The following is a 14,387-nucleotide window of genomic DNA, read 5'->3' as shown; positions in this document are numbered from 1 at the left end:
CCAAACATTTGTGTAAAAAAAAAAAAAAAAAGCCAAGATTTCATTGTTTGTTGAATATTTCTTAAGCATCTAGCCCCTAAAGAGACCGCTTCTTACCAAGCCTGTAAACTATGCATGATGGAAATTCTTGTATTTTATTTAGGAATGGCTGTTGGTTTACTCACCACATCTGTGGAATCATGGCTATAAATGTTTGCTTACAAACTCTTTGTGACTTGTAATTTAACTTAATCTCATCTAATGTAAATATTAGTTTATGATGTTCAGTAACATCTTTCATAGGTATAAACTGCTGTCATTATTGATTTCAGAGTAACTCTGAGTAATCAAATAGGTAAAAGCATGTTTTGAGTAAAATAGCTAGATTTATACTTTACTTGTATACAGACTTAACAACAACCGGTATTGACTGGATTGACAGCTAAAGTATCAGAATGAAAGCAAGGTTTTTTTGATGTTACCTGACTGTCATAAAAATGAAAATGATTTGTATTGGTATGAAATGCTTATCTTTATTCTACTTAGTAAGGGTAAGTTTTATTTATACTCTCTGGACTCCCATGAACTTTTGCACACTGCTTTGTGTTTTTGGTTTACCCTAAACTACCATCCTTTTTATCTTTGCTTTTTTTCTTCCTATTCAGAAAAGAGCAAAATGTGAAAAGACACAAGACTCTCAGGTATAGAATGAACTGAGCAATTTGGAGAATGTATTGGACTTTGTCCTCTCTTATTCCCCCCTCCTAGCCCTGCAAGTTGCTAGGTACTTGTGAGGCAATGTACTGGAGAGGGGAGAGCATGGATCCTGGGGTCAAAGGGCCTTTGCCTCCACCCTTACTTGGCCCTCTACCTGCAGGTGACCACTGGCACATTCTCCTGCTTGTCTCAGCTTCAGGTTCTTCACCTCTAAGATGGGGATGATGAAAACAGTACCTGTCATGCAGAATTGTTGGGAGGATTGATAATTTAGATGTTTATACATGTAATCTACTTAGATCAGTGTCTGCTCTTTTCACTTGATATCCAGTACTATGTAAGATAGAAGATGCATGTCTTCTGTATTCTGTATTTCCCATTTCTTTTGCGTGCAGTCTTTGATTCGTACAATAGAAGGAACACGTAGAATGTATATTTGTACATTCATGTCAACATAGTATTTGAAATTGCTACCAAACTCATTTAATTTGGCATAAGACTAACAGATGAAGTCTCTCATTTGCTTGAAGATATTTTACAAAATACCAACTGTTCTATATTTCTTTAGAAAAAGATTATAGTTATTAATATTGATACCTCTGATAATATTTTATTCTTAAATCTTCAGTGATTCCTTTTACTATAGATTCATGACAGCTAATTAGTACTAACTGATTTAGAGGTTTCCTTTCCCATCATATGGAATGATGTAAAGAAATCAGATACAAACTACTGCAATTAGAAAATAAAATATGAACAACTTTCAACAATGTATACAATTGATTCTTTTCTAACTTTATAACATTTTAAACTATTTATTCATATGATTCTTTTCCAAAAATTTGCTGTTTTTAAAACTTAATTGTGATATATAAGGAAAAGGTATACCTTGTTTTTATTTTTGTCTGTTTTTGGTTGTTTGATCCGAATGAATCCATTTAGCCATATTCCAGATACGGGGTTGCATTTTCTCAGCAAGTGAATTTGTCACAAATCTGTGCTGAAGAAGGCATTTTCTAATGGTAAGTCACTTCAGCAGAGTGACTTCAGATTGCAAAGTCACATTCAACAGACCTTACTTTATACGATGCAGAGACCTATAGGTGAAGTAAATACTTACACTTCTGGCCAACTTGCCCCCTTTTAAAAGCCCAGTCTGTACTGCCATTCCAATCCATTGTTTTGTTCAGTTCACAACTTGATGTTGGTAGATCAGAAAGTAGGGACAAAGTCTGAGTCAAGTCCCATTGCTGATTTCTGTGCTGTCAGATACAAAATTAGTTGGACTTCGCAGATTTGATAACGTTTAATACATATTTACAATTTTAAACCTGTCTTAGGAATCTAACAATGGGATTTTTTTGTTGTTGTTGTTTTCTTGAGACAGAGTCTCACTCTGTCGCCCAGGCTGGAGTGCAGTGGTGCAGTCTCAGCTCACTGCAGCCTCTGCCTACCAGGTTCAAGCAATCCTCCTGCCTCAGCCTCCCGAGTAACTGGGATTACAGGCGCGCATCACCACGCCCAGCTGATTTTTGTATTTTTAGTAGAGATGGGGTTTCACCATGTTGGCCAGGCTGGTCTCGAATTCCTGACCTCAAGTGATCCGCCCGCCTCAGCCTTCAAAGTGCTGAGATTACAGGCGTGAGCTACCATGCCCGGTTGGGAATTTTCTTAGGTTATCTGCCAAAGGCAAACATAGAAATAAACTTGCAATTAAAAAAAGGTTTTTGGGGCCAGGGCGCAGTGGCTCACACCTGTAATCCCATCACTTTGGGAGGCCAAGGTGGGCGGATCACCTGAGGTCGGGAGTTCATGACCAGCCTGGCCAACATAGTGAAACCCTGTCTCTACTAAAAATACAAAAATTAGCCAAGCGTGGTGGCGGGTGCCTGTAATTCCAGCTATTTGGGAGACTGAGGCAGGAGATCACTTGAACCTGGGAGGTGGAGGTTGCAGTGACTTGACGTCGTGCCAGTGCACTCTAGCCTGGGCAACAGAGCGAGACTCTGTCTCAAAAAAAAAAAAAAAAAAAAAACATTGGACAGGTGTGGTGGCACACTCCTGTAATCCCAGCACTTTGGGAGGCCAAGGCAGGTGGCAGGTGGATCTCCTGAGGTCAGGAGTTCAAGATCAGCCTGACTAACATGGTGAAACCCCGTTGCTACTAAATACAAAAAAATTAGCCAGGCGTGGTGGCACATGCCTGTAATCGGAGCTGCTTGGGAGGCTGAGACAGGAAAAGAGCTTGTACTTGGGAGGCGGAGGTTGCAGTGAGCCGAGATTGCACCATTGCACTCCAGCCGGGTCAACAAGAGCGAAACTCCGTCTTAAAAAAAAAAAAAAAAGCTCTAGTATGGGTGAATAGTACCTTAAAATCTACTATACCACTTAGTTGTTAGTCTAGTGCAGGTCTCAAATTATCTGGTCTCAAGCCCTTTATATCAAGGGGCAACAAACTACAGTAGATAGGTCAAGTACGTCCCACTACCTATTTCTGTTAATAGGTTTTATTGGAATATAGCCACACTCATTTGTGTGTGTTGTCTATGGCTGTTTTTGCACTACGGTGGCAGAACTGAGTTGTTCTAACAGATCAGATGGCCTGCAAAGACCCAAGGTATTTACTATCTGGTCCTTTGTAGAAAGGGGTTTGCCAACTCCTACTATATACTTAAAAATGAAGAATCACAGAGCTCTTTTATCTGGCTAATGTTGGTAGATCAAATTTCTAAAACTAATTTTTACTTGAAAGTATAAATGTAGCACTGGCAATAAATACTGTCAATTTTCCTTGAAATGGCAACATTGCTTGTGAGTTGTCTGTCAATGTTGACTGTATTAATAGATTTTGTAAAAATGTTAATTCAAGAATAAACCCAGTGCATTAGCATAAACTTTTTTTTTTTTTTTTTGAGACGAAGTCTCACTCTTTCACCAGGCTGGAGTGCAGTGGTGCGATCTCAGCTCACTGCAACCTCTGCCTCACGGGTTCAAGTGATTCTCCTGCCTCAGCCTCCCAAGTAGCTGGGACTATAGATGCACGCCACCACACCTAGCTAATGTTTGTATTTTTAGTAGAGACGGGGCTTCACCATGTTGGCCAGGATGGTCTTGATCTCTTGAACTCATGATCCGCCCGCCTCAGCCTCCCAAAGTGCTGGGACTACAGGCATGAGCCACCGCGCCCGGCCTAGCATAAACAATAAGGAGTAACAGAAACAAAAATTTGAGATGGCATTGTTGCACATTTTTGCAAATCTTGACCAGCTTGATAGAAGACAGTCTCATATCTGCTTTTGTATTCAATGTGTCCTAGTAAGTTTTGGTTAAAGCATATGAAGAAAATCTGGCCTCAGAGGTATGTAGTTGGAAAAGGAAGATTTTAATAGTCTTTTCAGATACTTGTATGTTCTTTGATACTACACACAATCTTGACAAGAGGTGATTTCTTAAGTTGCACTGTGGAATCTAACACCAAATCAACAAACGTTTCATACTGTTACATTATAATTCATTGGTCTATTTTGAACTATGAATGGACTTTGTAACTTCACACACCTGGAAAACTTGGAAAAAACTGACAGAGGTATGATCTTCCATATGTTGACCCTTTTCATTCTACAGTATTAAGATGCCACATTTCATTAATGTCACTATCTCTTCAGAAAAGTTCTTACTTTAGTGAAGTTGTCAAGCTAATGGTAGCAGATACTAGTTTTGTAAAACTTTTTTCATGCTAGAAAGCCCAAATTTTATCACCACCAACAAATATGGTCACTTGCTTCCCTTGAAGTGTCAGGCTAATTTTATTCGTTTTTGCAAAAATGTTGAACACAAATCCAAGTTTGAATTACCAGCTTATCAGCTTTTCTTTCAAGTAAAAATGATATTTCATGAAAGTGTCCAGTTGTTTGGAATACAAATTATCACAAATGCTTTTCCTTGAGACAACTGCTGTACATTGGTATGCAGAAGAGGTTTGTGTAGTATTCCCCACTTTGTCACATGAAATATTGAAAAGGTGTACTCAAAGGTTAGGATGTACCAGTGTATGAGATTAATCTCTTCAGGTTAATAAATTTTTATTGCATTGTCAGAGACACTAACTTTTTTTTTGAGATGGAGTCTCCGTTGCCCAGGCTGGAGTGCAATAGTGCAATCTCAGCTCACTGACCTCTGCCTCCCGGGTTCAAGCGATTCTCATGTCTCAGCTTCCCAAGTAGCTGGGATTACAGGCATGCGCCACCACACCTGGCCAATTTTTATATTTTTAGTATGGTTTCACCATGTTGGCTAGGCCGGTCTGGAACTCCTGACCTCAAGTGATCTACTCGCCTCCACCTCCCAAAGTGTTGGGATTACAGATGTAAGCTACTGCACTCAGCCATTTATTTATTCATTCATTTATTTATTTATTTAGAGACAGGATCTTGCTCTGTTGCCCAGGGTGAGTGCAGTGACGCCATATCACAGCTCACTACAGCATCAACCTCCCTGGCTCAAGTGATCCTCCTACCTCAGCCTCCCAAGTAGTGGGGACTACAGGTGCACCACCAAGCCCGAATGTTTTGTTTTTATTTTTTAGAGATGGGGGTCTCACAGTTTTGTCCAGGCTGGTCTCTAACACCTGGATGCAAGTGCTCCTCCCACCTTGGCCTCCCAAAGTGCTGATATTACAGGTGTAAGACACTATGCCCGGCCAAAAACCTCTTTTTTGAGACAGGGTTTTGCTCTTGTTGCCCAGGCTGGAGTGCAATGGCGCGATCTTGGCTCACCGCAACCTCGGCCTCCTGGGTTCAAGTGATTCTCCTGCCTCAGCCTCCTGAGTAGCTGTGATTACAGGCATGCGCCAGCACACCCGGCTAATTTTGTATCTTTAGTAGAGATGGGGTTTCCCCATATTGGTCAGGCTGGTCTCAACTCCCGACCACAGGTGATCTGGCCGCCTCAGCCTCTCAAAGTGCTGGGACTACAGGGGTGAGCCACTGCACCCGGCCATGCTATAGATTTTTATAGGAAGTTAGTGTAGTGGGAAAAGCACGGAAAACTCGAAAGTCATTTTTTTTAAAAGCTTAAATAGAAATTACACTATTGGATATTCTGTCATAATGTTGCAAATGTCAATTTTCTCCAAATTAACCTCTGACTTCAATATAATTACATTTAGTATTACAGCAGGCCTTGGTGGGAGATTGCAAAAACATCCTAAAATATATTCATGTGGAAATACTGAATTTCAAAGAATTCTAGAAACACTGCTAAGAGGGAATTCAACAAATAAATTGCACCCTAAGCCATAGTAGTGAATAATAGATGCAGTAACAGGAAGATCAGAATAGATAGCTCAGAATCTATCTCACCTACTATGGAAATTAGGTACTTGATTTTTTAAAAAGTGGCTTCAAAAATTACTGGGGAAAGGATAGGTAAGCAGGTAGTGCTGACCAAACTACACTTCGGAGAGAAAAGTGGATTTGGCTCTTTACCTCACCCTATACAGAAAAATTGCTTAAGAGTAAAGCATTTTTTACTTTTTTTTTTTTTTTTTTTTTTTTTTTTACGTTTTTTACTATAAGCATGAGGGCAATGGGGAGTATCTTGGGACTAGGGAAGTTCGTATTAAGACTTCTTAAAATGCAAACCATAAGGTGAAAAATTTATGGATTTTATCACTTCGTAATCATTATGAGATCAGATCAAGCAAGAACCATCAATGGATGCTAAATCTAGAGAGAATTTTTGACGAAGAGTAAGTACCTGCATAGCCTTAAGGTGCCTCACCACAGTGCATTTTGCAAGAGGAAAACTACCTCTAAGGTGGAGGAACAGCCAATGGAGAGAAAATTACTGTATCCATGTGAAACTTAAGCTGGTAGTCAACTCTAGTATGTGTAACAGAACATTCATAATCTTAGGAAATACACATGGAAGTATTTGTAATGTAACTTACTCTAAAAAACAGTTGATAAAAAATAGGGCAATATTGTAAATGGAGTAAACATGTTAATAGGATTTTGTCATAAAAATTAAGGAAAATTTTACCAATCTTAAAAAGCTTAGTTGGCTAGGATAAAATATTTGCAACATTTAAACCAGAAATTATCTAGAATACAAGAAACTCCTGGAAATCAACCAGAGTAGCCCAGTGGAAAGGTGGGCAAGGATTGAACAGGGAATTTACAGAAGGGTAAACCAGATAGAATGGCTAATGATTTTGTGTAGATTGAGAACAATGCCAAGAGAGGAAAAACATATAGAATGATAGCTTTTATGCAGTGTCATTTATATACAATTAAAATACATGCGTATCTTCAAAACAGTATTTCAAAATTGCAGCTGCAAAGATATCAGAGGAGGTGTTTATAATTAGGGAGAGGAATGGAAAGTAAAAGGACCCCCAAAATAGAATAAAAGTAGAGAGGGATGCTACACACACATGTCCATGAGCTCAAGAGTTGGATGAATTGAACTCACCAAAGGTCCCTAAGATAAGGGAGGAGAAAGTGACAGCTCCCACGCTCTTAATTTGGCTTAATCTCAATGTGTTCGAGTTTTCATTACAGCTCAGGGTACCAGCCCCCACCTGCTCACTTTCCTACTCATTTATGTTTAAACTTCCTGGCTTTCTCACCACACTTGAACCCTACTCCCGGCACACCTTTGGGCGTGTCAGGAACACGTTCATCACAAACATTTTTTGTGCCACAAAGGGACTTTCCCAGCTTTGGCCAAGAGTATAGGTGCCCATTCCTGAGAGTTTCAGCTTCACATTAAAAAAAAAAAAATGAGACATAATTAAGGGACCATAAAATTCACCCGCTTAAAATGTACAATTCAATAGTTTTTAGTATACTTAGTTGTGCACTCATCATAATCCTAGAATATTTTCATCCAAAAAAGAAAACCTGTACCCATTATTCAGCTTCATTTTTAATCGTGTATATCTCCCCCCAGGAGTGGTAATAAAACTTTCAGGCTGGTCACCTTCCAACGAGAAAAAACATGCAGCCTGGGGCTCCATGGGAACGGGTTATCACTTGGCAGGCCTGGGTAAACAAAAGGCTTGAGCCGGCCCTGCCAAGATGTCTTTTTCAATGTTTTTGAAAAGATAATAAATGTGCATGGCAGTGGTAAAAGTGCCTACTTAGGAGGCAACACGTTTAGCAGTTTCTTGTGTGTCTTCTCGGAGAGATCCTCCTCAGAGGTTTTTTGTTTTATTTTGCTTTTGAGACAAGGTCTCTGTCGCCCAGGCTGGAGTGCAGTGGCGTGATCACTGCAGTCTCGACCTCCCGGGCTCAAGCGATCTTCCCGCCTCAGCCTCCCAAGTAGCTGGGACCACAGATGAGTCGCCATGCCCAGCTAATTTTTAAAATTTTTTTGTAGAGACGGGGGTCTCGAACTCCTTAGCTCAATCAATCCGCCCGCGTCAGCCTCCCAAAGTGTTGGGATTACAGGCGTGAGCCACCACACCCGGCATCGCGGAGGTTTCAGTCAGCATTATTTACGCCTCAGGAGAAGAGGAACCAAATTGGCTGCGGAGTGGGGTGTCGTTGAAAGGCCTAGGTCGGCCTACGGCGCGTGCCGCTGCCTCTTAGTTGAAGATCGACCCCAATAGCTTGCTGCTGTCCCTCTCTGGGTGACCGCACGCTGAGGGTGGGGCGTCACTAAACACTGATTACCCGTGCGCCTCGAAAACTGGAACCTAACTATGCATGGAGGGCGGGTCCTCTGGCGTCTGCACAGATGTCACTGGCCCAACTGGCACCCACCTGGGGGCCTAGCCAGAAATTGTTCCCAAGGCTGCATTGCTGAGTTTGCATGCAGACACCCAGTGAGTGTAAACGTGTGCGTGCTGAGTGAGCACGTGTGTGCGCGTTATGTGCTCTGTGTTCACACATTGAGTGAGGATGTGTGTGCACGGTGTCTGAGAAACTGCACCCTACATCTACACACGCTTTGAGTGTGTATCTGCCACTGTGAGAAGATGCATTTACGCTGGGTGTGCACGTTGTGTGTGCATGTTGCATGTAAGCATCGTATGAAGAACTGTGTGCGTACGCACGCCTTCTGTGTGTGCACTGTGTACAGCAGCGTGTAAGGACGCGTGCACGCCTGTACGCGCTGTGTGAGGACTGTTGTGCACATTGCATGCACACGCTACAAGCGCGCGCCGCGTGAGAACCGGTGCGCCTATCGCACGTGCACGCCCTGCGTGCGCCGTGCGTGGAAGCGGTGCGCCTATTGCACGTGCACGCCTTGCGTGCGCTGTGCGTGGAAGCGGTGCGCCTATCGCACGTGCACGCCTTGCGTGCGCTGTGCGTGGTAACCGGTGCGCTTATCGCACGTGCACGCCCTGCGCGCGTGCTGCGTGAGGACGCGTGCGCATGCGGACGCGCGCGGGTTCGGTGCGGCGCGGCGGGCTTGGCGGTGCGCCTGTGCGGCCGGCTCATCCCGATGGAGCGCGGTGGCGGTGGCTCCGGGACGGGATCCCGGCCTGAGGGGACTGCGCGGGGAACCTCTCTCCCAGGGAAGATCGCAGAACCGGGCGCGGTGCGGACCTCTCAGCCCAACTACCGGCCTCAAGGTATTATCCCCAGAGTGTGGCGGGCGCCCGAGGGCTTCGGGTTCCTGTGGGGGGGCGGGCCCGGCGGCCCAGGGCAAAGGTCCTCGAGCGTGGGGGGAAGGGGCACGGCGCAGAGCTGAGATAAACGCCCTTTCCCTGGCCCAGGATCGTCCGGACGTGCATCCAAGGGCTGCACCCCTCTCTGTGCGAGTGGCGGGGTTCTTTCTTGGGGCGACCTGGGTGAGTGGGTACACATGGGGGGTGGCTTAGGGTGGGCGGCAGGTGTGTTTGGGATGGAGGTGCCTGAGGGGGTGCTGCGGGTCCAGTCCCCGTCCTCGAGGAGCAGCCGGCATGGGGGTCGTTAGGAGAAACCGAGCGGGGTTCTGGGGTTGCCCCGGCCTCCGCGCGCGCTCTCTCTGCGTTCTGGGAAACGCGCGCGAGCGCCGCTGCAGCCCGCGGCGAAGGTGGCCCAGCTTCGCGCCTCTTGGCGTTTCCAGGGGGCAAAATCGGCGTGTCACCCATTGGCAGAGGCAGATTCGCCCGGGCAGCCAGGCGTCTTTCCCTGACCGGGTGCTCCTCCCGCCCGGATGCGCTCCCTGTCTTGGGAACGCTGCTCAGGTGGCCCGGCCGCGGCCCTCAATCGAGGCAGCGGGGCAAACAAGGCTCTCAGCCCTCGAGGCTGCCGATGCTGGGAGCCATGGAGGGCTGGTCCCTGGCTGCCCAGAAGCCAGCGAGGCAGCGGAGGAGACTGTGAGGACATTTGGCAGGATTTTAGATAAGCAGGTCTGATGCTAACGTTCTGTAAAGTGGTTGCAGGTAGTGCGGGGGTGTAAGCAGCATGGAAACCGATTTCATGCTGTTTTTCCTGACAACAACTTTTTTATTTTTAGTTAATAAGGCAGGCTATTTTTAAAACATTTTTTTATTGCAGTCTAATATGCATTTAAAAAACCACACAAAACTATAATTCAATGAATTATCACATAGTGAAGATGGGAGTATTTTATATACGATGGGCCAAGAAAAGGAAAGAAATCAAGAGAAATCTTCTTAAAACATGCTTTTTCACTGGGGTTGAGGGGGCGAGGGGTATTTTCTGATTGGGCCTTCAGTTGCATCATTCTTAGGAGGAGGAGATAGCTTAAATCATTTCCAGTTTGTATTTTTCATTATGCTATTTTAAAGGCAGAATTCATTAACTGTCACAGGATAACGTTATAACTACCTTTGAAATGTGTGCTTTTGTTTTTATCCTTTTTGCTTGAAACACTCAAGCTGCATCTGCTAGGGAAGAACCTGGAAACTACCCACCAGAACGACCCTCCGTGGCAGAGGCGACCTTGTATAATAAAACACTGAAAAGGAGAGGTTGTTTCAGTTTGCATTTTTATTTGGTTGAGAGCTTAAATAATAGTTTGTTTCGATGTTTTGTTGTACTCATGAGAGGTGGGGAGGGGCGGTACGATTGGGTTTTCAGTATATCTTGGATTTTATTTGAAGGAACTTAAGGGGTTTTTTTTTTTATGGAAACAAAATTGGGGAAGGGGAGGAGGTACTTTTGCGGGGGAGATTCTTAATAAGTTCTGTTTGGAAACTATTGTAGAATCATTTAATGCACTCTTCTGATATTAAGATTAGCTTAAGGATATCTTCCTTCATTTGAAATTGGAAATATAGAAAAATACGTGTGAAGGTTTAAAATGTGAAATAAGCACCTATGTGCATTAAGGTTGGTATGGTAAAATTGGAATGTTTAATTTAGGTGCCAGGTGATACCACCATTTGTTGTTTGGGGGAGTTAGCAAGGCCAGGTACTTAAGTAAAGTCTCCTTAGAAAAATTATGATTTTGAGGTTTTATAATTATCTGTCCTGGTTACTGATCATTCTTGGTTACCCAGGCCCTTAGCATTTGGGACCCATTCCTAATGAGACTTAACCTGCTTTTCTAGAGAGTCAACCATTGTTCCTAAGCTTGGGCTGGGTGCTGTCAAGGCTGCAAAATACAGAAAGACCTGAGATGTTTAGGCTGTCCAACAATTTAGTGTTGCACACTTAGGGGATATGAGTTGGCAAGTGGTTTTCCTGGGAGCTGTGTAAAAGACAGAAAGGAAATACCGCTGGTGGTTTCCTCTAGCAACAGGTTCTTCCGATATTGAAATCCTGTGCATGTTCCCATTACCCCCTAGTGATGCCTTCTTTCTTTCCTTTTAATTACCTCTGAATAGAAATTACCAGATCTACTGTTCATTTTAATGCTTGTCTGATACACATAGTATAACAAATGAGCAAGTGCTTGTTTCAATCTGCTTAACAACCTTTAACCAGCAGATAGAATCACCAGATCTCAACCATAACATCGGACAGCATCGCTGTCAACACAGACTCTGTGTCCCCCTCAGACTGAAATACTCCCTTCTCCCATTTTTCCTTCAGGAATTCATTTCCTCTAGGTTCTCTCAGTCAGAATTAATGAACTTCCTCCTATCTGTGCCTGCAGTACCTCCAGCCAAGCACTCTTCCTCTGCCTGTATTATATTAACCTTCATGCTCCTCTAGGCAGAGGGTCATTGAGTGTCTACTGTATGCCGGACTCTGCTGGCCATTGCTGTTACTAAAGCTGAGTAGACTGAGGTCCAGACTGCCTTGGTGTGAATGTCAGCACTCTCTCTTACTGTGTAATTTTGGGGAAGTTATTTGACATCTGTGAGCTTCAGTTTTCTCCTGTTTAAAATGGGCTTTAGAAGCAGTTGTCAAGTATATCACACTTGCTGGATGCAGTGGCTCACACCCGTAATCCCAGCATTTTGGGAGGCTGAGGCAGAAGGATCGATTGAGCCTAGGAGTTTGAGAGCAGCCTGGGCGACAAAGTGAGACCCTATCTCTAGAAAAAAAACAAAAAGAGTTGGGTGTAGTGGCACATGCCTGTAGTCCCAGCTACTCAGGAGACTGAACTGGGAGGATCGCTTGAGCCCTGGAGGTTGAGGCTGCAGTGAGCCATGATGGCCACTACACACCAGCCTGGGCGAAAGAGTGAGACTCTGTTTGACACACACACACACACACACACACACACACACACACACACAAATAAGGGGGCTGGGGTTGCTGAAGAACAACACTGGGAGACAGAGTACTGTCTTGAGGATGAAGGAATTCATGTCTGTAAAGCAGGCCTGACACACAAGTGCTCAAGCTGATGCATTTCCTCTATTAGATCATTAGCTTGAGAGCAAGGCCTGGGTCCAGATTATAGGCACCTCTCTCAGTGTTGGCTGGTGCAGAAGGTGACTGTGTCGTCATCCTACCCCTCCTTAGGGATTTGTGCACAGTAGGTCTGTGACCATTGTTTCCCAATCGCATCATGCTGGGAGCAGATACACTGGGTTGAGTGCTCATAAATCACTGATGAGTTGGATTAAAGAAATGTGTTGGTGGAGAAGTTTGAGATAATAGAACTGTAAAGCATGTTTCCTGAGGCCCATTGAGTTTTCCAGTGCATTCTACAGATAAATACTGTTATTTAAAATATTTTTTATTTTTTATTTTAATAGCTTTTGGGGTACAAGTGGTTTTAGGTTACATGGATGAATTGTTTAGTGGTGAAATCTCAGTTTATTGTGTCCCAGTCACCTGAGTAGTATACATTATTTACTGAATTAAACTCCTTTGCCCCTTGTTCCCTAGGAAGGAGGGAATTGCTTTGCAGTAAGATGGCATTTCCTCATGTCCTTCCATCTGCATATCTTCATCCCCTGCCCTGGAACATGAGAATATAGAGGTACAAACTGGAAGTTCAGGATAACCTCCCTTGGGTTCACAGTAGGGTGGGGGGCCAGACACGGTGGCTCATGCCTGTAATCGTAGCACTTTGATGGATCTTTCTTTCTTTCTTTCTTTCTTTCTTTCTTTCTTTCTTTCTTTCTTTCTTTCTTTCTCTTTCCTCTTTCCTTTCTTTCCTTTCTTTCTTTTTAGATGAAGTCTCACTCTGTTGTCCATGCTGGAGTGCAGTGGCACAATCTTAGCTCACTGCAACTTCTGCGCCACCATGCCCAGGATCCCAGCACTTTGGGAGGCCGAGGCAGGTGGATCACTTGAGGTCAGGAGTTTGAGACCAGTCTGGCTAACATGGTGAAACCCTATCTCTACTAAAAATACGAACGTTAGCCGGGCCTGGTGGCGCATGCTTGTAATCCTAGCTACTTGGGAGGCTGAGGCATAGGATCGCTTGAACCCAGGAAGCGGAGGTTGCAGTGAGCTGACCTCGCGCCACTGTACTCCAGCCTGGGTGACAGAGCGAGACTCCGTCTCGAAAGAAAAACAAAATAGGGTGGGGCCTGGAGATAGAGAGTAGGTGGTTATTGGAGACTGCGAAGGGTACTGGGGGGTGGGAAGGAGGTAGGAATGGTTAATGGGTATAAAAAAATAGAATGAATTAATAAGGCCTGGTATTTGATAGCACAACAGGGTAATTATAGTCAATAATAATTTAATTGTTCATTTAAAAATAACTAGTAGTATGACTGGATTGTTTGTAACACAAAGGATAAGTGCTTGAGGGGGATGGCTAACCTGTTTTGCATGATATGATTATTTCATATTGCATGCCTATACCAAAACATCTCATGTACCCCAGAAATATATGCACCTACTACCTACTATGTAGCCACAAAAATTAAAAATTGTAAAATAAAAAAAAAAGTAGAGTGGGCCCGAGTAGCAAAGGCATTGGGTTCCCAAGAAATCGGAGTTCTTCATCCTTTTTCAAAGTTGTGTTTAAAACCATTCTTGAACGCTTTAATCCTAAAACTGTTCAGATCGCTGGGCGTGGTGGCTCACGCCTGTAATCCCAGCACTTTGGGAGGCTGAGGCGGGCGGATCACGAGGTCAGGAGTTCAAGACCAGGCCGGCCAAGATAGTGAAACCCTGTCTCTACTAAAAATACAAAAATTAGCCAGGTATGGTGGCAGGCACCTGTAATCCCAGCTACTCGGGAGGCTGAGGCAGGGAATTGCTTGAACCCGGGAGGCGGAGGTTGCAATGAGCAGAGATTGAGCCACTGCACTCCAGCCCGGGCGACAGAGTGAGACTCCGATCTTAAAAAAAAAAAGTGTTCAGATCAAGAAGAAC

The 14,387-nt window shown here is 44.0% G+C and overlaps 1 protein-coding gene across 14 annotated transcripts in view; it reads left to right on the top strand.

The window, feature by feature from the left end:
* The first annotated feature begins 8,969 nt into the window (after positions 1 to 8,969).
* MAP7D2 (MAP7 domain containing 2) overlaps positions 8,970 to 14,387 on the top strand; it is a 111,394-nt gene continuing 105,976 nt past the window's right edge. For 9 of the 14 annotated variants that reach the window (XM_016942871.3, XM_016942870.3, XM_016942868.3 and 6 more), the window contains exon 1: positions 9,064 to 9,280. In XM_016942871.3, coding sequence (XP_016798360.1) covers positions 9,151 to 9,280 — 130 coding nt within the window. In that variant the 5' untranslated portion in view covers positions 9,064 to 9,150. Of the gene's footprint in view, positions 9,281 to 9,345; positions 9,500 to 14,387 lie in introns of those variants that run through there. The other 5 variants (XM_063803955.1, XM_063803954.1, XM_016942859.3 and 2 more) reach the window with 4 other exon arrangements.

This window comes from Pan troglodytes, chromosome X (genome assembly GCF_028858775.2).
Source record: "Pan troglodytes isolate AG18354 chromosome X, NHGRI_mPanTro3-v2.0_pri, whole genome shotgun sequence".
NCBI lineage: Eukaryota > Metazoa > Chordata > Mammalia > Primates > Hominidae > Pan > Pan troglodytes.
This window is presented reverse-complemented; position numbering and strand designations above follow the sequence as displayed.